Source organism: Convolutriloba macropyga, chromosome 5 (genome assembly GCF_964194025.1).
Source record: "Convolutriloba macropyga chromosome 5, txConMacr16.3, whole genome shotgun sequence".
NCBI classification, from domain to species: Eukaryota; Metazoa; Xenacoelomorpha; order Acoela; family Convolutidae; genus Convolutriloba; species Convolutriloba macropyga.
In genome coordinates, this window is record NC_134472.1 from 28,285,280 (window position 1) to 28,310,538 (window position 25,259).

Genomic DNA, 25,259 nt, shown 5'->3' on the forward strand with positions numbered 1-25,259 from the left:
AATCTTGGTGCTTTTTAATTTATAGAGCCCCAACAGTCCAATTCGCGGCTGTTATTGGACAATCTGAGGGCTATGTTCTGAAATTTTTGGAGTCTGGATAGGTTTTATCTCTTGATTTGATAGATTTTAAGTTGTTCATTTTAAACGGTGTATTAGAATAATCCGTAATTTTGTTCTGTTGATAGCTATCTCTGATGTTTTCTGCTTTTAAAGTCCTGATTCGAACTTTTCTCAGGTTTTTTTGTCATGATCATAAAAAAGTGAGCATAGTTTTTGTTTTCTAGATGTAACAGTCAAACTTTTTTTTTATTTATTTTGCTTTTCAAGCAGTTATTTTGATGTGTACTTGTTAATTTAGCTTTTTTATTTCCCCACTTTTTAAGTTGATCATATTAAGTTAAACCAGAACAGTACCACTCTGCTAATTATCGTATTTTTGGAACGCAAAATTGGGACAAACAAAGCAACAAACAGATTTTGGTTTAAGATTTTAATTTTTTATGAATCAATCAATTGTAAAATAGATTCTAAAACTGGTTTTGAAAAGATTAGTCGAGGTTTCTTAACAAAAATTTTACCTTTGAATGCGTATTCAAAATTTAACATGGCAATAATTGATTTTTTTGCAGAACTTGAAGCATTTTTGTCACATAAATGAAATGTATTTAACTGGCGCTGCTTTGAGCGCGCTGTTTTTGGCTTTGTCTTCGTTTATTAAGGCTCGAAAAGGAGTATATATATATATATATATATATATATATATATATATATATATATATTGTTTTAAATAGGTAAAGTGTCACTGAAGCAGTATGTAAAAATCAATGAAGCACGTAATAAGTTATTGAGTTGGTATCATTGTTGAATTCTTCATGTCAAGAAAAATGGTTCAATTGAGCCCAATTTTTAAGAATTGTTTTCTACTTCGGGCTTTGCGCAGTTCTGGATTTTTTTTTTACTAAGAGGACAAATCGAGTATTTGATGCGCCACTTCACATGATTTCTGCTTTTTTTTGTTGCTATTGTAATTTTTATTGTAAAACGAAAACGACTTGCAAAGTTCTTTTTTGAAGCAATTGCTGGACGTTACATGTTGTAAGTTTGTCTTCTGATAATTGTTTCAAGATCGTTTTTGTATTGTTTACCCATTTTCTTTGCTAGTTTTCTTGTTTTTTTTCTCGTCCCGATTACTTTGTCTAATGTATAGTTAATCAGTTATTCAAGATAGAAACTATCAAATGTCAATTTAAGTATTTTTTCAACTATTGGACATCACAATTATTTCAAATCGGCTTTTGTTTATTCGTTTATGCAATTGTTTAACTGAATTGCGTGCCTGACGTCATGTTCCCACTTATTGGAGCGAATTTTGATCAAATTCAAAGAATTTGACATGTTTTGGGCGCTTTTTCAAGATATGTTCACACATTTTCTTGAGTTTTGAATTCCAATTGAAGTGATGATTTTGGTCATGTCGAAACAGGAAGTGGAGCAAAAAGCCAGTTGTTTGCGTCGTGAATTTTTTTATTCTATTTTTAAAGTAGAGTGAGAAAACGGTGTTAGGTTGCAAAAACAATATTTTATTTTCTCGCATGCGGCAATTCGTCGTTTTTTTGTTCGTATGCTGCAATTCGACTCTGTTTTTTTAAACTTATTTATAGCCGCGAAGCTAATATTGGGGACCTTGTGGTTTTTTTTTAATTTGTCGTTTCCATCGACGATTCTTACGACCCGAGGTCTTGGAATTGACTTTTAATGACTTCAGTGACTTCTACTGCTTTGCAGTTAAAATTTGTGTACATGACGTCATTTCTGCTTTTAGGTGAATCGCGTGACCTTCCTCACTAAAAAAATGACTTCTGAACTCACTTATGAAAGTTTATGAACATTTACTAGATAATAGTGGGCATCAAAATAGTGCCCTAATACTTGATTATTAATTGCTCTCGTAGAGAAACAATTATTGTAAACGGGTGTCTTTTTTATGCAAAATTTTCTCTTGACCGTTTTGACTTTTCGAGTGACCTTTAGCTTTTCGCGTTTCGCTTGACTTTTTGCGTTTCGCGTGAATAAAATTCTCTCTCAATCACAATTTCAAGCAGCAGAACTCAATTGGCGGCAATTTAATACTAAAATTCAAACGGAAAGTGCGCCAAAACTGGCGCCATTTTTCACTTTAAATCTCAATTGTGGTATATGTAACCTTTAATGTCGTTATTTGAAGCCCACTATTGAACTTCTTGGTCCCATTCACCCCCCCCCCCCCTGAAGCAGGCTGCAATTGATTAGAGCTCCCACTAGTCATTCGAGAGCAATTCTTCTGACGTTTAGTCGGTTATGTTTAGTCTTGAGTTTTTGATTTTGAATATCAATTTTGAAACTTATATCCAAAGGTCTTTTAGGGCTTTTTCCTTATAAACCGTATGTTTCATAAAATTGACAGTCCGAATATAACCCAAAAAGTCCAGTGGTCTATTAAAGGACTGGTGGTTGATCTGTCTATCTTATTCCTTTAGTTGTTTCAATTCATGGAAGTCCACAAGCGTCTATCGCTAGTATTTTCCGGCAATCCTCCGGCTATGTTTTTTCTATTGTTTTAATCGGGGTTTTTTTTCTGAATGGTTTTTCCAATCCATTCATATTCCAATTGGTGTCGAGTTTTTTTAGATCGATGAAATTTTGCATTTTAGGCCAGGACTTTGCCTGCTATGTTATGGTTGATTCACTGGAATAGATTTTTTGGTCACACTTGAATTGAAAATGATTTTCTCCTCTCTGAAATCTTTTTTTCATAACCTAACTATAATTACATTATCGAAGATTATTTGAGTGCAGCTTTACAATGCGTTTCTTTCTAACGCAAAAAATATGACCCTATGTGGTGATTCACCTAAATTTTAAAATGAGAGTCAGATAAGTTTAAAATTTTGCTGATATCTTTTAACTACGAAACGTTAATGCTTCAAATGTCATATAATAAGAAGGATATAATTGGAACTCAAAGATATAATTCAATTTTTTGTTTAATTTTGTCGGCTCTCAATTTGTGCCCTTTAGTGACCGGTTCTTGATTCGCACAGATGTTCCTTGTCCTCGAAACGTCTTTTTTTTTCGCGAGTTTACGGTTTTCATTTGATTGAGCGGGGTATGCGTATAAATTGTGGATTAAAGCTACTCTATTGAAGGGCTCCTCCTCGTGAATTAGTGCTTATTTGCAAATGTGGTGAACGATATTGTTTGTAGCCTATGTAATCACAGTTTGAAGTTAATTAAATTTACTTTGCCTAATGTAACGCTGGATTCTCTTACGTAACTTTGTACTTTCACCATACAGTTGGAAGTTTGTTTCAAATCACACTACTATGTCTAGTTCAATGTCTTTGTTTTGTTTACCTTTAATAGTCTCGTGAAAAAGGAAACAATCCGACTGTTAGTTAATCATGTTCAGGTGCATGAACACTTAACATTAAAAACGTTCATTTGTTCCCATATTTCACTTTCTAAACATGGTTGACTGAACCCTGGATTTCAGTGACTTTCATCAAAAGTATCAAAAAGTATTCCATTTTTGCTAGTTGTCATGCTAGCCGTGATAAACAATTATTGAGCAATGAGCTTAGCAATGTCCACTGTTAAATAGACAGATAAGAAAAATGGATATTTAGTTTAAAAAAAATGAAAACCATTTTTTTGCATTTTTCACCTCGAACATTATATTTACGCAGACGCAACCAGAAACCTGTTTTTTTCTTTTTTTTGTCTGTTGCAATGATTGTTTGGAGGAAGTTTTTTGGCAAAAAGTGACAACTTCAAAAATTTCAGTTTTCTAGATTTAAGTTGCTTTAATGAGCTGTGAAAGCCGTAAGTGGCAATTCAATGTGATATTTAGGGAAGATATGTACGGGTGGATAAATTTCTAAAAATGTTTACTTTTTTTGCTAATCTTTCAAATAATGCGGTGACTTTTTCCGAATTTTTGTGTATTTTTCAAATACATTGTTAATGAGAATTAAAATCAAGCCCCGATCGTTGGGTTTTCAGATTTTTTTCAAAAACTGACTATTAACCGGTTCGGCGGGAAAATTTGGTGGATTTTGTACTATCTTCATTTTGCTTCAAGTAGATAAAAAATGTCATCCTAGCGTTACCTTTTCGTTATTCTCGTTGATTTACGTATTTTTGGGTCAGTTTTTTTGCAATGACATCGAAAAAAGTTTAAAAATACAGAGCGCTAATTAAAACTGAACCCGCTGCTAGGTTATTTAGCTGGCTACCTCTTTCAAAAGAAACCAAACTAATTCCTTTTTTGGGGGGAGGGGCAAAATTTGAAAGTATTCCGTGTTTTCTTCTTGACGAGTATGGTGACCCTTAATTTTTCTGTGCTGCGAAAAATGTTGCCTTTGCAGTATCTAGCCCTGAAAATGATCAAATTTGGAAATACCATAAAAACTGTCTTGGTTGTTGAATAAATGACTATATTTTTAAACAACAGGAGGAAGCAAAGGCTTGCTTCCCTATACTCCAGCCGAACTTTGACAATTGCTCTAACTCTTTATGGATCTTATCTGTTTGCAACCACTCCTAGGATTAGCTCTAAGGCTAATTCAGTCTTCTTTGTTAATTTTAAAAATAAGTAGTTGCCTGCTTCACTGAAGTTATAACGGCGTTATCGGATTAGGTAACCGAAACGCGCTTTTAATATTTAACATTTCCAATTGGTGTCGAGTTTTTTAGATCAATGAAATTTTGGATTTTAGGCCTGGACTTTGCCTGCTATGTTATGGTTGATTCGCTGGAATAGATTTTTTGGTCACACTTGAATTGAAAATGATTTTCTCCTCTCTGAAATCTTTTTTCATAACCTAACTATAATTACATTATCGAAGATTATTGGAGTGCAGCTTTGCAATGCGTTTCTTTCTAACGCAAAAAATATGACCCTATGTGGTGATTCACCTAAATTTTGGGTTTTCAGATTGGGTTTTCAGATCGTTGGGTTTTCAGATTTTTTTCAAAAACTGACTATTAACCGGTTCGGCGGGAAAATTTGGTGGATTTTGTATTATCTTCATTTTGCTTCAAGTGGATAAAAAATGTCATCCTAGCGTTACCTTTTCGTTATTCTCGTTGATTTACGTATTTTTGGGTCAGTTTTTTTGCAATGACATCGAAAAAAGTTTAAAAATACAGAGCGCTAATTAAAACTGAACCCGCTGCTAGGTTATTTAGCTGGCTACCTCTTTCAAAAGAAACCAAACTAATTCCTTTTTGGGGGGAGGGGCAAAATTTGAAAGTATTCCGTGTTTTCTTCTTGACGAGTATGGTGACCCTTAATTTTTCTGTGCTCCGAAAAATGTTGCCTTTGCAGTATCTAGCCCTGAAAATGATCAAATTTGGAAATACCATAAAAACTGTCTTGGTTGTTGAATAAATGACTATATTTTTAAACAACAGGAGGAAGCAAAGGCTTGCTTCCCTATACTCCAGCCGAACTTTGACAATTGCTCTAACTCTTTATGGATCTTATCTGTTTGCAACCACTCCTAGGATTAGCTCTAAGGCTAATTCAGTCTTCTTTGTTAATTTTAAAAATAAGTAGTTGCCTGCTTCACTGAAGCTATAACGGCGTTATCGGATTAGGTAACCGAAACGCGCTTTTAATATTTAACATTTGCGTCAATTGGTTTTGTCCGTGGTTGACAGTGGTTACGTATTGAGAGTTTGAGTAGAAAAAGATTTACGAGATCAAAATTAATTACGTCAAAAAAAGGACGTTAATTACGTCAAAAATTCTAACTATTTCTCACGATACACTTTTTTCCCTTCTAAATGTGGATAGACAATTTTTCAAAAGTATAGTTGATAATAGTAAATAATCCAGCTATGGAATCACCCAACAGCAGTTTTTCACAAGAAGCTGTTCACTCAATTAAGACAGCAATCTATCTGCAAATTAACCCTCTTATTGACCGAGAACATTATTTCTCGTACTGCTCTCAATTTGTGTGAGAATTTTTGAGTTTCAGACTATACCAAGACAGGGTAACTTGAATGCATTTAAAGAACAAATTATTTCGCAGGTATTCAAAGCAGTAGCAGAGAAATATCCAGCAGTGGCAAGGGACATGATGCGGGCATCTGGTATCCCAGTAGTAGGGGGAGGAGCAGGACCCGGTAGCATGACTTCAGGTACCACCACCAAAAAAGTATCAGCCGCAAAATCGGCAACATCTGCCAAATCTGTATTACAAGATGACGACGACTTAGAGTGACAAACTATCATTTTGTTGCTGCGCATGAGTTTTTGTCCCATTGAACAATCAAGACTATTGTATCACAGAGATGAGGCATTTGCCGACTTGTGTTGGTTGCATTAAGGAGTTGAGATGAAACTGAATTAAATTCTATATTTCGATTTTTACCTTTTGGACGATAACTTCAATTGAGGTCTGTTACTATTTTGTTCTGGAAAATAATTAACATGAGGCTGGATCACTGTGTGTGAGTGAGACAAACATAGGGCACTGCTACAGCTGTGATAGTCGTATCCAGAAAAGTTGGTTTAGGTAAGATGCACAAGCTGAAATGTAGAAGCTCTTATATGAGCAAGTTGCGCTGTAAATGCAACTCAAACTTAGAATTAGTTTTTATTGCTCTCGTACGCCTTTTGTAACATTTTATTTGCGCAGTTGCTTTTTCTATTTTTAGTCTGACTAATTTGATTTCTTAAACGTCTATTTTGACTGTTCGCATCTTGATTTTTCGTAAGTTAAATTGCGGTCTTTGAAAATGCGCGTGAATCAGCACGTGGTATATGAAACCTGCTAAGCTTTAAGCGCCAACTCTGCTAGCTTTAAGCCCCAACTTAGCCGCCCTCACCAGATTTGCTTTCATTTTTTTCCAATTCAGAAATTCTGGAATGAAGCAGATCACCTCATAAATTGTAATAGAATAGGTGCGTAGATTGCGACTGCAGTTTTATTTGACTAGAGACACTTACTTGTATAACAACGAAAACCACAGAAAGGGAAATGAAATTTTCCTCCAATTTTAGACGGGTGGAACTTGATCTATTTTTTAGAATCTTTTTCGTTCTCTAGATATGTTATAACCTTGAGCCCGATTGGGACTTTTACTCTGCACTCGGACGAAAGCGTCCTCTTTTCAGGGCTCTTAATTTCTGCCCGGTGAACAACTTAATCATTCAAGGCTTTAATCTAAGAGCCCTCCGATCCAAGTGTCTTGTTTAGCCTCCCTCATCTCCGCGGGCTATTATAGCGGGCCCATTTTGTACAATCCAATCTATTTGGATACAATGCGCTGTCTTTTTAATTGCTCTCAAACAAAGTTTGTAGCAATTATATTAGTCTTGTTGGTCTTTAATCGATATAATGGCTCCAGCTTAAAGCTAATATCTTTGACACTAATTGTTTTCAAAAAGGTTGACTGTCTTACCGTTTGAAATGTTAAAGTGAATTTGCGAATGTTGCCTTCATTTTTAGTTCTTTATGCCCTTTTTCAGCCATTAAAACTGCCAAAAGTTATTTTATGACTTCTAAAATTTGGTGATATGTTGTGGTTTAATTTGTTTAGCTTTACCGTAACTTGTTTAACATTTTGTTTGAAATGTCTTTGACCTCTCTAGGCTAGTTTTGTTCTTAGCTCATTCTGCTCAAGCGCTTTTAAACAGTGGTTACTCCGTAACGCAATCTATAATGAGCGGAATAATAAAAAAAGAAACGAAATTAGGAATAGAAACCGGATAAATCCATGAAGCCCAGTTTTAGATGCCCGCTACTGGAGCTTGGTTCTTAGAAGTCTTAGGTACCATCTCTAACGCTTATTGGTATTGATACTATTCCCGTATCCCCTCATTAATAAACAGGAGTATGATTAAGTACGGAATGATGTCAAAATAATTCGTACTTAAAAACCGGTTTTCGAAAATTTTCGTTTCTTTCTGTCAATCCCAATCGGAGTTATTGGAATCATTGGCAGCTGTTTTCGGCAATCTGTCTGGTATGTTTATGCTTCTCAGCTTTCCGGGCTTTACTTTGGTTAGGGTGAAATGTTTTTGACTTCTCTGGGCTCCGTGTCAGTTTCCTTCATTTTGGTCAAATGGTCAATTAAGCATTTGTTGGAAGTGAGGTTTCATTTGCGGATATGAGTGTTATTGAATTTGAGGTTCATTTTGAATTATGATCGAATCGAACAGATCAATTCGAGAACCCTATGATGAGTTACTCCCAGATCGTTTATTGGTTAAAAATAAAAATTGTGACATGAATTATTTGTGCATTTCATTAAGGCTCCCTTTATTCAGAAGACAAAATTACTGAGTTTTTTACATGTGGAAAATTGCAATTAAAAATATACATTGTTTGTTTTGTGAAATTTTATCGATGAGTCTTCAAATTTCAGCTTGAAACTTTAAAACATCAATAATTTAAGTTAGGCCGGAAATGCGTAGTAATGATAACTTTGCTATTATCTAAGTGTGCAAGGTTTGTTCAGACGAAATATGATTAAGCATGCTTTAAACAAATTTATCGTTTTATTTTCCACAAGGTAGTGAGTTCACTGTAAACAATGGGTAGGTAAACTTGCCTGCAGAGTGTGCCGGTAAGGTGTTTTGCTGGTGAAATTTACCTCCACCATTGCGCTCAAAATTGCTTACCTGCACATGGTTCAAGTATATTACCTGCAACAATATTTTTGTTTTTAATTGAAAACTTTTAAGCAAAAAATTTTTCTGGTGAGATCTGTTTTTGTTGTTCATCTATTTAGGCAGAGAAAACTTTTTCACTATAGTTTCTATATCTTTCGCAAACTAGAATGAAATGTACCATATTGGGAAGAGCAGGTGGTTTATTAATTTTCAAAAAACTATTTTTAATGAAAAACTTTGCTTAGCAGATCTAATTGAGCCTTGGTGCGCAGAGTTAAAAGAAAAATTAAAAAAAATAGTTGTGAACATTACTACAAAACATTTTAAAATTTGTAAATTAAATAAGATTATAACTCTTGCACTCTGTAAAATCGCGTAAACCGAACTGAAGTTGAGTTCGAAGCTCTCATTGGTGAAGTGGAATGTTCGAAAACCAATAAAACCAGAAAAGCTGCATTCTGAAGTCAGTATGAGTAGAAAATTTGGCCAAAGCGGAATATATCAATCGACAGAAATATGCATGAATGCTGTGTGTATTCAGTTTTCGCTTGACTTTTTGTTTGTGTTTCATCGGCCAAAATCAGAATCAAGGACAAGAATGTATTTTTCAATTGAAACTGGAAAACGTTTCTAAAGTTTGTGAGTTTGCCGTGTATTGTTTTTAAACATTCAGCCTTTTTTGGCGATGCTTATAAGACTTTAAAAAGCACGTAATGCACTTCACACTCCTAGAATATTTGTCTGATTTGGAGCGTCCATCCAATGGTCGGAGCGAAGATTGTTAAGAAGGACACAACCTGCGACACTTTGTTCAGCCCAATTGCCAAGTCTTTCCATGGATTGAGATCCTTAGAAGTGTACTGAGGCCAAGGTCCTGTCAGGTGCGATGAGTCGTTAGCGATGAGATCCGACGCTCCTCTGAGGTCTGTTTTGGTCTGCTCATGCTCAGTGATTGTGGGGTATTTGTCACTAAACGTAGGTCTGTTCAATAATATGGAAACATAACTGACATCAGATGTAGAGAAATCAGATCTAATCTGTTTAGGCCCGCAGTGTGTTTATGACCCCACTTACAAATTATCTGTTGCTACATAGATTGTTACTATGTAAAATAGCACTTGCGTTTGAGGAGTGTAAAATATATATGCCCGCTAAGTTATAGGTCCAAAGAGAATAGATCCGAAAATTCAGTTATTTAATGAACTACGGTTATCACTATCACCAACTCAAACGAGTTGAAACGTCTTGAGGTGCAAGTATCTGAGATGAACTTCTTTTTTGAACTGTAGCTTTCAGAGGTCTCAAAGCGCAACAAATAAAGGCAATACTAAAAAAAGCTAGGACCACCCCCAAACAAAAATTCTGTTTTCCACTTTCTAGTGTTACTTGGCACTACACAATGTATTTATACCACTATAACGGTTTAAGACTTAATTACAGAGGGTTATAATCCTATGGGGCAAGGCAAACGTTCCACGAAACCAAAATGAGGCTAACCCAGGTTTCAATTTTTGTGCGATCTTGGACAACCATTGAGGCATTGGTTTTGAGGCTGGTGTCTGATAGACACACTGTAGTGCAACTGTCATTATGACCGACAGGGCTACAGCCATCACTTGCGACAACACATACTTGCCCAACAGAGGAAATTTTTTTTTATCAGCTGGAGGCAAAATGTCCGCTAAAACCAATAGTTCCAAAACCTGGGAGAGCAGAATTGCGGTGGAAAAAGAAACTCTTTCTCCACCCTCAAGTGGCAGTCCGAAAGTCACGATTGCCAAAATACCAAACATTGCGCATGGAATCATAACGACTATGACGTAATAAACAGGTTGTCGTTCCAAAACGAGAGTGTAGATTATTGTGTCGAAGCGTAAGTCGTTTCTTCGTGCACTCTGAATTATTCGCTGGTGAATTTTGTAATAGACTGGAGGTTTTAGTTTCCACTGTCCATTTTGGTGGAAGTAGTTCAAAGGCATCCTTGTGATGTTTCCAAACTCCGGATCCGTGGACAATCGGTAATGAGAGTTCGTTGTTATCCACTTTCCGAGTGTCAGATTACAAATCTGTAAACATTTTCCCTCTTCTATAATTGCACAACGCAAGTCAATATTCCCTATTTAGCTCTCGAGCGTGACCAACTTTAACCAAACGACCATTTCTACTTCAACTAAAGAGGATATTGTTGACATTGCAGGCTTGTTGCAGTAGTATGGAAAAGTTGGATCTACAGTGATTGAAAATTGCTTTTTCAATTCCCTGTAAGTGACCCTACGTTTAATTAGATTCAACAGATCAAAATCCCCGATAGATCGGGCAATCACTTTTCTCGAGTTAATTTTTAATGTCTGAGTTTGGTTTTATTCTAAGTGCTTTTTCTCAAGAATTTTGGGATGGGAACTTAATTCAACGATAATCACGATCCATTAAAAATGAGACCTACCTGTGTATCATATGGGAAGTGTTTGAGGTCAAAGGGACATGTGAGTTTGACATTGAGACTCGTGCTTCTTGCTATTACGAGTCCTGTATGTTCAACGAATTGGTAGTCATTAGAAGAGAAAGCAATCTCAACTGCATTGAACAGAGTGACGTCAGGAGTCCAAACGGTATCAGGAGGAATCTAAAAGCATAACTCAGAAATGTTTCCTTCCTCTCTTAGATACCAAGATCAGCGTGTACGAATTGTTCCAACTCTCTGAGCCTGGTTGTTTTGCGGAAACAAAATGACTAAGAGTCAATGTTAAACTCAAAATCGTTCAGCAAGAACTTAGATTGCAATTGATACCACCTCGTGACAATCAGGTATGTTAAACCTATATCCTAGGTAGAATAGGAAAATACATGATAAACTGAAAAAACTTCGATGTTGCCTAGCTGAATTCGATGAAATGTAAAGAGAACTAAATTCCTCGAAAAATTTACTTTCGAAAGAAAGAGAATACTCTTAACAACAGCAGTCAGTTATTAGCTTTTTAATTATAAGTTATTGTACATGAACTATCTTGCAAGTTTTATTTTTCCAGTCTTCGAATAACTCATATTTAAACAAAGATTTCAAAAAACACCCTACTTACAGAACTAAACTCAAACAATAGAAGCTACTCAGACTTTACAGGAAGACGTAAGATCTGCATACATGAAATGGATTTTAGCGACCGCGCAACATTTTTTGGCACCCAGTTTCAGACCTCGACTCATGAAAAGACCATAAGTCATTTGATTACTATATTTTTCCATAGCACGTTTTGTATATACTGCTACGGCAATCTAGTGTTCTTTCTTTGCTGAAGAGATTTTATTATCTTCGCTCGATTTTCCATTTCTAATAAAAAATCTTTCTGCTTCTCTTTCGCTTAGAAATCTAAATCCAGACTGGAGAAATTGAAATAGTACGCCATTTATCATGCATGTTTAAATCTACCTTGATACAGTTTTAAGATTAATAAACTTTACTAGCTGTAAAATCAGTTGCAATATTATAGTGTTACAATGTTTTAGTGTTGCATGTTTTAGTGTTGCAATGTTTTAATGTTCCAATGTTTAACCTAAATAAACGTAGGCTTAAAATTATAATTTCATTGCTTCGGCTCTTCGACTTGATTTCATGTTCGCTTGCCCTCGTGCTGCGCTTCATGCAAAACCCCAAATAAATTTGAATTTGATTTGCTGGAAGATTTTGAATGCTCCTTTTTAGTTGATGTTGTCCAATTATAACATCAAAGTGATCAATGCTAATTAGACTTAACAATTGTATGCAGATATTAAAATGTAGTATTGGAATTAAGTTGTTAAAACAGCTCTAGACTTTTCATTATTTACTCTCGAACAAAGTTTGTTGCATTTATTGTAAACTTGTGTTCTTTCTAATGCAATATTTTAGCTTGACCGTTTTGTTCTACAATATATTCTTGATTCACTTCTGGAATGATTTGTAACCTATTGACCTTTCTTTTTTAGTTTGTTATCAGAAATTAAGTGCTGATACAAAATTGGTAAGACAAGCTAGCACATTGAACTGTACGACAAGTGGTTCAAGCTTCAGTTGATTACGACGAAGGTCGGGAGTTGGAATCTATCCTGCATCGTCTTTTTCGCACCTATAAAAATTATTCAGGCTACAGCCCCCTCTGAATTAAATTTCCCTGCCTGTCGTTCGAGAGTAAATTTTCCGACGTTAATGTTATCTGTTTATAATGTAGTGTCATCTCAGTATCTGCCTTTTTAAGTTTTTGGACTATAGATAACGCTATTTTCAATAAAAAATACTGGCAAAGGCTACGCAAAAGTTTGTTTTAGGCGTATGAGTAGCCTGAATTAGGTTTTACAAAAGAGTTATCTGCATAGAATTTTCTTATTAGCTTTAGAAATCCTAGCATTTTGCGCCGTTTAATAAAGAGATTTTCAAAATTTCATGAGAAAAAGAAATCGCGAAGAATTTTTCATGTTTTTATATTTTGTCGCTGATCTTAGCAGGCTCTGAGGAAAGATAAAAGCGTCAAAAGTGCCAAAAGATTCTACGAACTTTTTTCCATCAAACGTTAAGTACTTGGCGAAGAATTTGTAAATCGTTGAGTACGATTTTGTGATGTTAAGGAAAATGCCATTTATTTGCTTCTGTCAAATTATTCGATCGGAGTAAGAGAGCTTATGACGGTTTTTGATACTTTCATAACCGATATTTTGATTTTTTCAAAAAATTTTATATTTAGGTGATACTTTTCAAATTTGTATGGAAGCTTTTTATTCATTGCTTGGTTTGGTGACAAAAACTAAAAGGTTTTCATGACTCTGGATTATTGGATGACTATAAATATCGAAGTTTGGTGGAAACTGGAGAAAAATCAGGAGAGAAAAACTTCTGGCACGACTTAGAATGAAATTACAGGTTTTTGGCGTGCAGTGGATGAAATGAACAAATCACAGGAATTTGAACGAAAAGATTATAGTAAATTTTACCGATTTGACAACGTTAGGTTATTGGAAATAAATGCCTAAGTTCTTTTTTATAGTTGTTCGTTACAATTTAGAAGCAAATGATTGCATCTCATATAAATGTTGAAATGCTGGTTAAAATGTGGCCAGGTGAAAAATACTACACTAGCTTTTTAATGAATCAATTAAAGTAAATTAGAGCAAAAAAAATTTGTAGGCTGATGAGTGGCCTGAATAAGATTTATCGAAAGAAAGAGAGTAATAAGTAGGGGTTTTTTGCATCTCAGCTTCTACTTTAGCTTCAGAATTCTGAATTTTTAAAATTGAAATCTTTTTTATTTTGATTAAATCAATCGATGTTATGATAATTATAGACTTTCTATGGAAAATTTACGGAACGAAAAAAAATTGGCTTATAATTTTTTAAATTGTTGGATTTGAAATCAAAATTTGATAGCAGATCATAGCAGGCGCTAATGAAAGATAATTAAAGCGTCAAAAAATGTCACAAGAGTATAATTTTTTCCAAAGAATTTGTAAGATATGGAATTCGCATTGTAATGTTTAAAAAATTGCTTTTCATTTCATTCTGTTAAATTAACCGATCAGGAGCAACGTCACAGTGCTTTTGACGTTTGTGATTCTTTCATATTATATTTTTTTTGAGGTTTTTATTGAACATTTACGAAAGAACCTAATTTTTTAATCCATTTTTGAACTTCGTTAGCAATTTTTTTATTTGAGTGGTTTTTTTATTCACTTTGAATGACTTTTTGTGATCAGCGGCAAAAAGTGATGTATTGTGGCTCTTGAACATTGGATCACTGAAAATGCCAAATTGGGTTGGAGACTGGGGTAAAATTTAGTTCGAAGAACTCCTGGAAGGAGTCTGATCGAAACAGCTGTACGTTTTGGCGTACAATGGTTGATGTAAATTGAGGTTTATGAGTTTCGTAGTTTTACCAATTTGATAACGTGAGAGTCGTGGAAATTGATGGAAGGGCTGTAAACAACTAAACTTTTGTAATCTTTTATATGTCAAGAATTTTACCTAAGATTTTGAGCGTAGACTGGATTTAAGATTAGATACATTTTGTCAAATTTGTGTCAGATTTTCAATATTACGAGTGTTGTAACAACATTGAGCTAGATTGTTTGATGTAACGGTGAAGTTTTTAAAATTTTCCTATGAGTTGAAACAATTTTGTTGAAACAATTTTGTTATGCAGTTTTCAGCAAATCCTCTGAAAATTGCACGATTCTCATTTCCTACAAAAATCGTTTTTTATGGGCTTTACGATTTTTTTAAAAACAATATAGCCAAATTGAACATAGAAACCAAAAAAGTTTTTGAAAACTTTCATTTTCAGGAGAATTGATTGAGGACGACCTAGTCGTACATCAAAAAATTAAAACTTACTTTTTTATTTTGTCAATAAAAACTGGATCAAAAATAGCTTCAACAAAAGGGCTTTTAAGAAATGTGAAATTCATCTAGTTATAACTCACTTCATTTCACCGATTTACCGAACTTTTTATATTTATGTATCGCACGTTACATAGTAAAATTATGGTCATATTTCCGAGGAAGACATTTATTTTCAAAGTACTTTTACTTTTCCCCGGAAAACACTTATGAATGCTATGATAGAACTAATGTAGGAATCTCATCAGGCCTAATGTTAGCTCAGCAACTGTCAAAAGTACTTATTTGTGGATGTGCGCTATTTTTTTTAAACAAACGTTTCAATCGCATATAGATGCTGAGATTGTGATATAATTTTGGTCTTGTGTGAAATTTTACACTGATCTTTTTTGAATGATCCGGCGAAAACTGGAGCTAATAAAATACTGCAATTGAGGATATCGACAGTGACAGTTTTCTTTTCTTGACGAAACAGGCAATCCGTACTCAATAAATGATTGTATAAAACTTAGTTATTATAATTTTAATTTCAATTAAGTAAAGAAACATTTCGAAGAAAAATATTTAGAGGAAACAATTAACTGCTCAAACTGATTGCATTAAAGAAATTTTTAGGGCGGCAGCCAATTGATTGCTCCAAATTTTTAGCAGTTAGAACCAGCAAGTTCTCAATTTTTACTGTATTTTTTAACTGGATTTAATCAAAATCAATTGAACTCAAATGTTTTTTATTTAAATTTTGCGCTGCTATTGATAAACTAATCCTTAACGACTCTATTGAATTATATTTCCACTGTTTGGAGAAATGCAAATTTTTTGGAAAACCGCGGCCTTTATTAACATTACTTAGCAGAAGAGAATAGGTCTGACTGTGCCAAACCGTTTTGTGCGAAAAACTAAACTACATCGTTCAAATTATTCTATTGTGAAATAAATTCCTGCTTTGTTAACTAACCTGTTTCAAATTAAAGATGTGCGTGATTTTTGTATCCGCTAATACAGCAAAACCACCGTTATACTGAACTTATGTGACCAATTAAATAATACAGCTGTTACGTCAACTGTCTGGCCTTTTACAAACTGTCCAATAATAAGTAGTGTTATAGGACATTTGACGTAATCTTTAGCATCACAGACAAGTTTTTTTTGTACGACAGATGTGCAAACGAATGCAAAAAGTAGGCAAATTTGTAAATTAAGTACATTAGAATACCTTTTTCGAGTTTCACTGGCTTTTATTGTCGCGTTTCAATCCATAAAAAACCAGATATTTCGAAAAGTAGTAGTCTATTATGCCTAAGTCAACGTGAATGGCAGAACATCAATCGGAATCTTCCAAGGAACTTGAGGCCTTGACACGAAAGTTCCTGCGATTTTTTTCACATTACATAATTTATACCAAAAATTATTTTTTTGTCAATTTGTGTTATTTTGTAATTAATGCAAATAAATAATATTATTGCTGCATAACTTAAGGGCGCAGCTTTATTCGGCGGAAACTGATTTTTTAAATTGTTGGATTTGAAATCAAAATTTGATAGCAGATCATAGCAGGCCCTAATGAAAGATAATTAAAGCGTCAAAAATTTGTCACTAGAGTCTAATTTTTTCCATCAAAGAATTTGTAAGATATGGAGTTCGCATTGTAATGTTTAAAAAATCGCTTTTCATTTCATTCTGTTAAATTAACCGATCAGGAGCAACGTCACAGTGCTTTTGACGTTTTTGATTCTTTCATGTTATATTTTTTTTGAGGTTTTTAATGAACATTTACGAAAGAATCTAATTTTTTAATCCATTTTTGAACTTCGTTAGCAATTTTTTTATTTGGGTGGTTTTTTTATTCACTTTGAATGACTTTTTGTGACCAGCGGCAAAAAGTGATGTCTTGTGGCTCTTGAACACTCGATCACTGAAAATGCCAAATTGGGTTGGAAACTGGGGTAAAATTTAGTTCGAAGAACTCCCGGAAGGAGTCTGATCGAAACAGCTGTAGGTTTTGGCGTACAATGGTTGAAGTAAATTGAGGTACATGAGTTTCGTAGTTTTACCAATTTTATAACGTGAGAGTCGTGGAAATTGATGGAAGGGCTGTAAACAACTCAACTTTTGTAATCATTCATTTATATGTCAAGAATTTTACCTAAGATTTTGAGCGTAGACTGGTTTTAAGAATAGATACATTTTGTCAAATTTGTGTCAGATTTTCAATATTACGAGTGATGTTACAACATTGAGCTAGATTGTTTGATGTAATGGCGAACTTTTAAAAATTTTCCTGTGAGTTGAAACAATTTTGTTGAAACAATTTTGTTATGCAGTTTTCAGCAAATCCTCTGAAAATTGCACGATTCTCATTTCCTACAAAAATCGTTTTTTCGTGGGCTATGCAATTTTCTTAGAAACAATATAGCCAAATTGAACATGCAAACCAAAAAAGCATTTGAAAACGTTAATATTCAGGAGAATTGATTGGGGACGACCTAGTCGTACATCAAAAATTTAAAACTTACTTTTTTATTTTGTCAATAAAAACTGGATCAAAAATAGCTTCAACAAAAGGGCTTTTAAGAAATGTGAAATTCATCTAGTTATAACTCACTTCATTCCACCGATTTACCGAACTTTTTTATGATTATGTATCGCACGTTACATAGTAAACTGATATGGTCATATTTCCGAGGAAAACAATTAATTTTTAAAGTACTTTTACTTTTCCCCGGAAAACACTTATGAATGCTATGATAGAACTAATGTAGGAATCTCATCAGGCCTAATGTTAGTTCAGCAACTGTCAAAAGTACTTATTTGTGGATGTGCGCTATTTTTTTTAAACAAACGTTTCAATCTCATATAGATGCTGAGGTTGTGATATAATTTTGGTCTTTTGTGAAATTTTGCACTGATCTTTATTGAATGATCAGGCGAAAACTGGAGCTAATAAAATACTGCAATTGAGGATATCGACAGTGACAGTTTTCTTTTCTTGACGAAACAGGCAATCCGTACTCAATAAATGATTGTATAAAACTTAGTTATTATAATTTTAATTTCAATTAAGTAAAGAAACATTTCGAAGAAAAATATTTAGAGGAAACAATTAACTGCTCAAACTGATTGCATTAAAGAAATTTTTAGGGCGGCAGCCAATTGGTTGCTCCAAATTTTTAGCAGTTAGAACCAGCAAGTTCTCAATTTTTACTGTATTTTTTAACTGGATTTAATCAAAATCAATTGAACTCAAATGTCTTTTATTTAAATTTTGCGCTGCTATTGACAAACTAATCCTTAACGACTCTATTGAATTCTATTTCCACTGTTTGGATGAATGCAAATTTTTCGGAAAACCGCGGCCTTTATTAACATTACTTAGCAGAAGAGAATAGGTCTGACTGTGCCAAACCGTTTTGTGCGAAAAACTAAACTACATCGTTCAAATTATTCTATTGTGAAATAAATTCCTGCTTTGTTAACTAAACTGTTTCAAATTGAAGATGTGCGTGATTTTTGTATCCGCTAATACAGCAAAACCACCGTTATACTGAAGTTATGTGACCAATTAAATAAGTAGGCAAAAATTATTAAAAATAATTATAAAAATCTTTATAATTTTAAAAATAATAATTTTTAAGTAGGCAAAATTTTAAATTAAGTAGATTAGAATACCTTTTTCGAGTTTCACTCGCTTTTATTGTCGCGTTTCAATCCATAAAAAATCAGATATTTCGAAAAGTAGTAGTCTATTATGCCTAAGTCAACGTGAATGTCAGAACATAAATCGAATCTTCCGAGGAACATGAGGCCTTGACACGAAAGTGCCTGCGAGTTTTTTCACATTAAATAATTTATACCAAAAATTATTTTAGTGTCATTTTTGGTTATTTTGTAATGCAAATAAATAATATTATTGCTGCATAACTTAAGAGCGCAGCTTTTTGCGGCAGAAACTGATTCAAAGAATTAGAAATTATCTCTGATAAATTTATATACATTTCTTCCAAGAATATTGAATTAATTGGATAATTTCGCAAAATATACATGGAGGAAAAATTTAGTTTTTATCGCACTTGATTAGTTTTATAGTGCAGAGGCTAGTGATGATAATGGAAAAAAACATCAAAAGAGTTTAGTTTTTATCTATGTATATCAAATTTTAGAAAAATTTATCAAAATTATAAAATTTCGACCCCTTTAAACAAAAAAAGCTAGGGATCAAACTATCACTTCAAAGTTTCCACATATATTTGACTATTTTGTATTGTTGGCTATATTACTATTTAGACTTTATAATTGGCTATATGCTCTTTAACATGAGTTTGATGAGGGTATTCCTTGAACTTTTCAGCGCATTCAACGTATGCGGGTTCGACTGAATAATTCACGCATTCATACAGAAAACAAAAACACACGCATTCATACAGAGCGGTTGCTCTATTTCTTTCTTTCTTTTTGACCTTGATGTTTCTACGTCTATAAAACGAAACTACGCAGGCCGTTTTACGCATTAGCTTATCGAAACTGAATCTTTTCTTGTCTTTTATTGATCAAAACAATTAAATTGAACTTCTATTCTTCTTTATTATTATTGACTGGACTATGGAATCAACCAAAGCAGAGGATGTGGCCAATGGTATCGTGAGTAAAAACAACACACAAACACCACAAATACAATAGTTACAAAAGGTAGTATCTAAGCTTCGTAAAACTATTGTTGAACAAGACCAAAAAATTGAAATGCTAACAAAAAACCAGAAAAACATGAACGATCGGCTCAGAGCACAGGAACGATACTCAAGGAAAGATAGCGTTCTAATCGTTAACCCCCCATTTGATAGTCGAAGTGTACAGGACGTTACGCTCGAAACATTGAAATTTTTTGATAAATTTCTTGGAGTGTACCTGGAGAGACCCAGCATCAAAGCTTGTCATATTTTACCGCGTCAAATGAAGTACAACAATATGCCTACTGTTATATGCAAGTTCATCTACTTTGCTGATCAAAAAGCAATTTTTAAGAAAAGACGAGCCTTACGAAACAAGAAAAACGCAATTAATGGAAACAACATCTACATAAACGAGCCACTCCCTGAATGTGAGGCTCAAATCAAAGCAGAGGCTACGAAACGCAACTTAATTACAACAACACACAATTGCGTTGTTTCCGTGCTCGTTGAAAACAACGAACAGAAACCACAATTCGTTCGGGTGAACGAAATAGGAGAATTAGACAAGCTTACAACCATTAAAAAGCGAAATGTTAAGGACGATGATGTAGACATCAGATCTCCCGCTGCCAAACGACAAAAATAGTAAAACAAGATGAGAACTAGAAAACGAAATCTGAATCAAAATAATTGTTCTGGATTTATGTTGAAATGTGCTTTCTGTTTCTGTAACTCAAAAACTCCCATCATGTTCAACCGGAAGAGCAATTTTTTCTTTTTATTAGGATTCTAAAAATTAGTATTATTATAGCACCTGACACTACAGAAAACCACCAGCTGGTTGAAACCCTTGGTTAGCAGAGTTCTCTGTCCTTAACTCTGCTTGTGATTTCCGCAAGTAGTCTTTTCGGACTGTGATATACGCGGTCTTTTTGAAGAGACAGGGGTTAAGGAAGAGTAACTTTGTAATATTACTCTCTTCTTCCTGTGATTTTCGCGGGAACTGATTCCATTTGATACTACTAATCTGTGGAAAGTTTTTTTTTTCTTGCTTTTGTTTTGCATTTTTTTTTATTTAATTTTTAAAATCATTTACACTTTTTACATTCGGCTGTGTCTGGCGGCCTGCGTAGCTAGTTAGTTCTTTAATTAAGTTAAAATTTCAATCTTAACGAAAAACATGTCAAACTGTTTCCAAGTCATGCTTCAAAACATTCGTTTACTAACCAAAAACTTTGATGATCTACAAGTGTTACTGGAAAGTCTAAGTGAGAAACCGTCGGCAATCTGTCTGACGGAAACTTGGCTCAAGGAATATAATCACACAAAATCAATGTTTCTAGAGGGTTATAGACCTCTCGTTAATATCAACAGTAAAAAAGGAGGAGGTGTTGCAATTTTTATTTAAAAATCTCTACAAGCAAAAGTTGTTAACTCGTGTAATTTAAACGGACTTCAGGCACTCACTATGAGAGTTACCGGAACCGTCGAGACCGGCATCTACGTAACTTACATGTATATGCCTCCAAATTCAGTTAACACGGAAACCCTTTCAAAAATTGAAAGTTAAATTGACAGTTTGATAATAGAACCACAATCTTATAATATCGTCTGTGGTGACGTTAATATCAATTTTTTAAAGAACAATCAGAAACGAGAGACGTTGAAGGAAATTATGAAATGATGTTGTATGAAAATAATTGATGAAAATTCAATTACGCGAGAAACCACATGCTCAAAATCAAACTTAGACATCTTTTTTTGCAATTTTAAAGCAGAGTTAAAAGTCAAAAAAACATGTATATCTGATCATTATTCTGTATTTCTTGGTTTTCAGACAGGAACACAGATGGAAAACAAGCTTGAATATATCACTTCAAAAAACTGGCAAAAACTTAAAGGTATCTCCCTAATTGAAAAAATAAATTTTGTTTTGAGTCATGAAATATCAAAACTTGAAAATTGTGAGAAATACAAGACAATTGATAACAAGTTTGAAGAGCTTCAAATTTTACTGAAATCAATTTTGGACTGATATCTTCCCAAGCATGTTGTAAAAAATAAAAACCATCACAGCTGGGTTGATAACCAATTGAAAAGAGAAACTGCAAAAAAGAATAGGATGTTCAGAGAAAGTATGAAATCAAAAACAACAGAGGCCAAAGAAAAGTACCAAGAACAACGTAAAAAAGTTAAACAAATGGTGAAAGTAAAAATGAAACAATTTTATCATAAAATAATAGAAAAGCATGCAGCAAAATCAAACAGAAAATTTTTTCAATTAATAAGAAATCTTAGCGGAAATGAGCGAGAAAAAGTACAAAATCTCAACCAAAAGGAACTAAATGATTTCAATCACTTCCTTGCAACAATTGGTGAAAAATTGAACAAAAAGTTTAGACAAAGTGAGTGTTCATTAAAAAATCAACAAGTTCAATCTATGTTTTTGTTACCAACGAGCAAAAAGGAAGTGCTTAGAGTTATCCAGGATTCTAAGTCAAAGTACAGCGAAGACTATATGGATCTTAACTATATCTTTATAAAATCTGTAGCAGTTTCAATCGCGCGCTACCTATCCAAACTGATTAACACATGTTTTCAGGAAGGCATTTTCCGGACTCATTGAAAATAGCATCAGTAATACCTCTACATAAAGAAGGTGAAAAAAATGAACCCAATAATTTTCGCCCAATATCTCTCTTACCAACTCTTGGTAAAATTTTTGAAAAAATTATTCTAAATCGTATTTCTAACTATTTTAAAGACTTTGAAATTTTAAACAGCAAACAATTCGGTTTTAGGGAAAAAAGAGGAACTGTTGACGCAGTTAGCAGTTTGGTTGAGTTGATACGATCATCAAAACGTTCTTATACGGAGCACACTTATTGCACATTTTTAGATTTACGTAAAGCTTTCGACACTATTGACAGAAAAATTCTGCTTCAAAAGTGTAAAATGTATGGACTAAGGGGTCCTGTATATACTGTTTCGGAATCTTATTTGAAAAACAGGAAACAATTTGTACAGTCTGGACAAAGGAAGTCGCAAATGACAGAAGTTAAATACGGGGTAACACAAGGGTCTATATTAGGCCCACTTCTTTTCATTGTTTACATAAATGATTTGAAAACCAACAGCCCATGCTCGAACTTCATTTTCTATGCTGTTGATACTGCAGTTTCCACAAAATCAAATAAAGCAAATGCTTGTCGGGAACATCAACAGATCTTATCTCAAACAGAAAACTGGCTTAAAATGAACAAACTTACACTGAACACGGATAAAAGTAAAACCATAACCTTTAAGACTAAGCATGACAGAAGTGATGTCTTTACAATGAACGGCCAGCGCCTTGAAAATATAAATTCTGTAAGTTACTTGGGCATAACGATTGACAAAAAATTATGTTTTAGAGAACACTCGAATCGCGTAGAAAATAAATTGGTACAATTTTGCGGACTTTTCTATAAATTGAGAAAAATTTTAAATCGCAGTCAATTGACCAAGATTTTCAACACTTATGTTAAACCAGTGGTTCAATACGGGATTCTAGTCTATGGTACTGCCAGTAGAGCTGCGATGCAGAAAATCGATGCGAAAATTAATAGAATACTGAGAGTAATCTTTTTTGTTCAAAAGTTTGACTCAGTTTCTCTCATCGGAGAGAAATACAAAGTTTTTTCGGCCCAGGAGCTTCATCTGTACGAAGTTTTTAAACTGATGACAAAATGCATAAGACGTGAAAGTTGCATTATGGACATAAATCACTTCATTACACAAAATGAACTTTCAAAACTGTGCTCATGCGAAAAACGTGTTAAAGCTGTCCCCCTTAATTCATCTTTTTCCAAAAACAGTCTGTCAAATAAAATCCGAAAACTCTTAAACGTTTTTCACAAACTGGATTCTAATTTTGTAACAAAAGTGAAAAATTTGAGCGGCGCACAGTTAAACAATTTTGCTCACGAAAAGCTAGAAAACTATTTTTTACTGAATGAACAACTCACTAGGTTAATTTATGGCTTAAATTAGAAAATTTATTCATCAAAAAGTATGACCAAATTGAAATCATTTTAACACTAACCTTCCTTGTTTTTTTTTATCGCTATCACTTTAATTTTGATTTCCACTGAATAACTTTGAAATAAGTAACATGAAATTTCTCTTCCGACTATGAGACGCCTGAAAACGGACCTTATGGTCTAATGGCGATCTTTCTGGTGCTCTTTTTTTGTATTGATCAACTGTGTAAGTGCTCTATTTATTCTGCTTTAAAGACACCAGTAAACAATTTATTATTATTATAATTCTTCAAATGATTCTAACAGGGGAACTTTTTTGATATAGGCATTACGTAATCAATATTCGAAAAGACAGATTTCAATAAATTTGTTGTTTTACGAAAACGAGCGGGAATACTTCGTAACTTTTCTTTAATTTTGGATAACCATTTTCTACTATGGAAAATAGTTACCTAAACGGTGGAAATAAGTTACTGATATCTTTTGTTGTGTAACGAGTGTTCACGAATAAACGTAACCCAATTCCATGATTTTGAGAATGCAATTAACCTAAATATTTATGGTTCCTATTTCTTTAATAATTAATTGGGACCGAATTCAAATCTTAATGGTTCTTGTGAAAAGTGACATGGGTGATATCGCAAATCTACTAATCGTCTTTTTAATCTCCAATTAGCATCGAGAGGAAGCAATTTATGACATTAATCTACAGTTAGAGAGTGAACAGACTGAAAATCAGTTCTGGCCAGCCTTTGCTAAGGATTTAAATTCAATGCTGTTTTCTCTCGGTCTTCGGTTTTTCTGTCTGAATTTACACTTTTCATGGTAAAAGTGACATGATCAGAATATGTTCATAGTAAAACAAGGCTTGAGAAATACTATGATTCAGCGCTGATTTACTATGTTACTATGATGAGGGATAGTATCTACAACTGTGGAGAAGGTTGACGCGTGAAAATGAGTGAAATATAGGGCGGAAATTAGTGACAAAATATTGTCACTATTCTTCAAGCTAGTCCCAAGAACTCATCGTGGAAATGATTGTCGAATATATACAGACCTCAGGAAAACTTAGACTAAATTCGCTTATTTCCACACACGCTTATAACCCTAATCTTTAAACGTGGTCATGGAAAAAAGTACAAAAAAGTTCGAGTAAATTTACTCGAGAAATACGACATTGGCCTCGTTATGGGAATAGCATTGAACACATTTAAGATTGAAGATGGATTTTGTATGTTAACCTGGATTGCCTCAACTCCTACTTCATCTGGATCCCACTTGATGGAATCGATGTAATAAGTGAGGAAGATCCACACCTTCACAGAAACAACTCCTTCTTTCTCGTCAACTCCTAATAACTGGTACAGATCCATGTATGCATACACCGTCCGGTTACTGTCCACGTGGGGCGAATATTTGGTCAACTTTCCAAGCAACGAATCCAGAAAGTCTTTCTCGTGTTTGGAAGAATTGAAGAAACTGCTCACCAAAGTGAAACAATTACTAATTACTAAAAGAGTTATAACTTTTCTCAACAACAT

General features: G+C 33.9%; 2 protein-coding genes across 2 annotated transcripts in view; one reads left to right on the forward strand and one right to left on the reverse strand.

The window, feature by feature from the left end:
* The window catches only part of LOC142339291 (mitochondrial import receptor subunit TOM20 homolog), a 51,823-nt gene extending 45,365 nt beyond the window's left edge, over positions 1–6,458 (forward strand). Inside the window, exon 4 of the mRNA XM_075389205.1 lies at positions 6,081–6,458. Coding sequence (XP_075245320.1) covers positions 6,081–6,272 — 192 coding nt within the window. The 3' untranslated portion in view covers positions 6,273–6,458. The remainder of the gene's footprint in view (positions 1–6,080) is intronic.
* A 2,488-nt stretch (positions 6,459–8,946) lies between these two features.
* Positions 8,947–25,259, reverse strand: LOC142340331 (acetylcholine receptor subunit alpha-like). The gene is made up of 4 exons (XM_075390905.1): positions 24,960–25,259; positions 11,112–11,291; positions 10,166–10,734; positions 8,947–9,637 (listed from the first exon to the last, which is right to left on the reverse strand). The coding sequence occupies exons 1-4, from the start codon at positions 25,257–25,259 to the stop codon at positions 9,397–9,399; spliced, it is 1,290 nt and encodes a 429-aa protein (XP_075247020.1). The 3' UTR covers positions 8,947–9,396.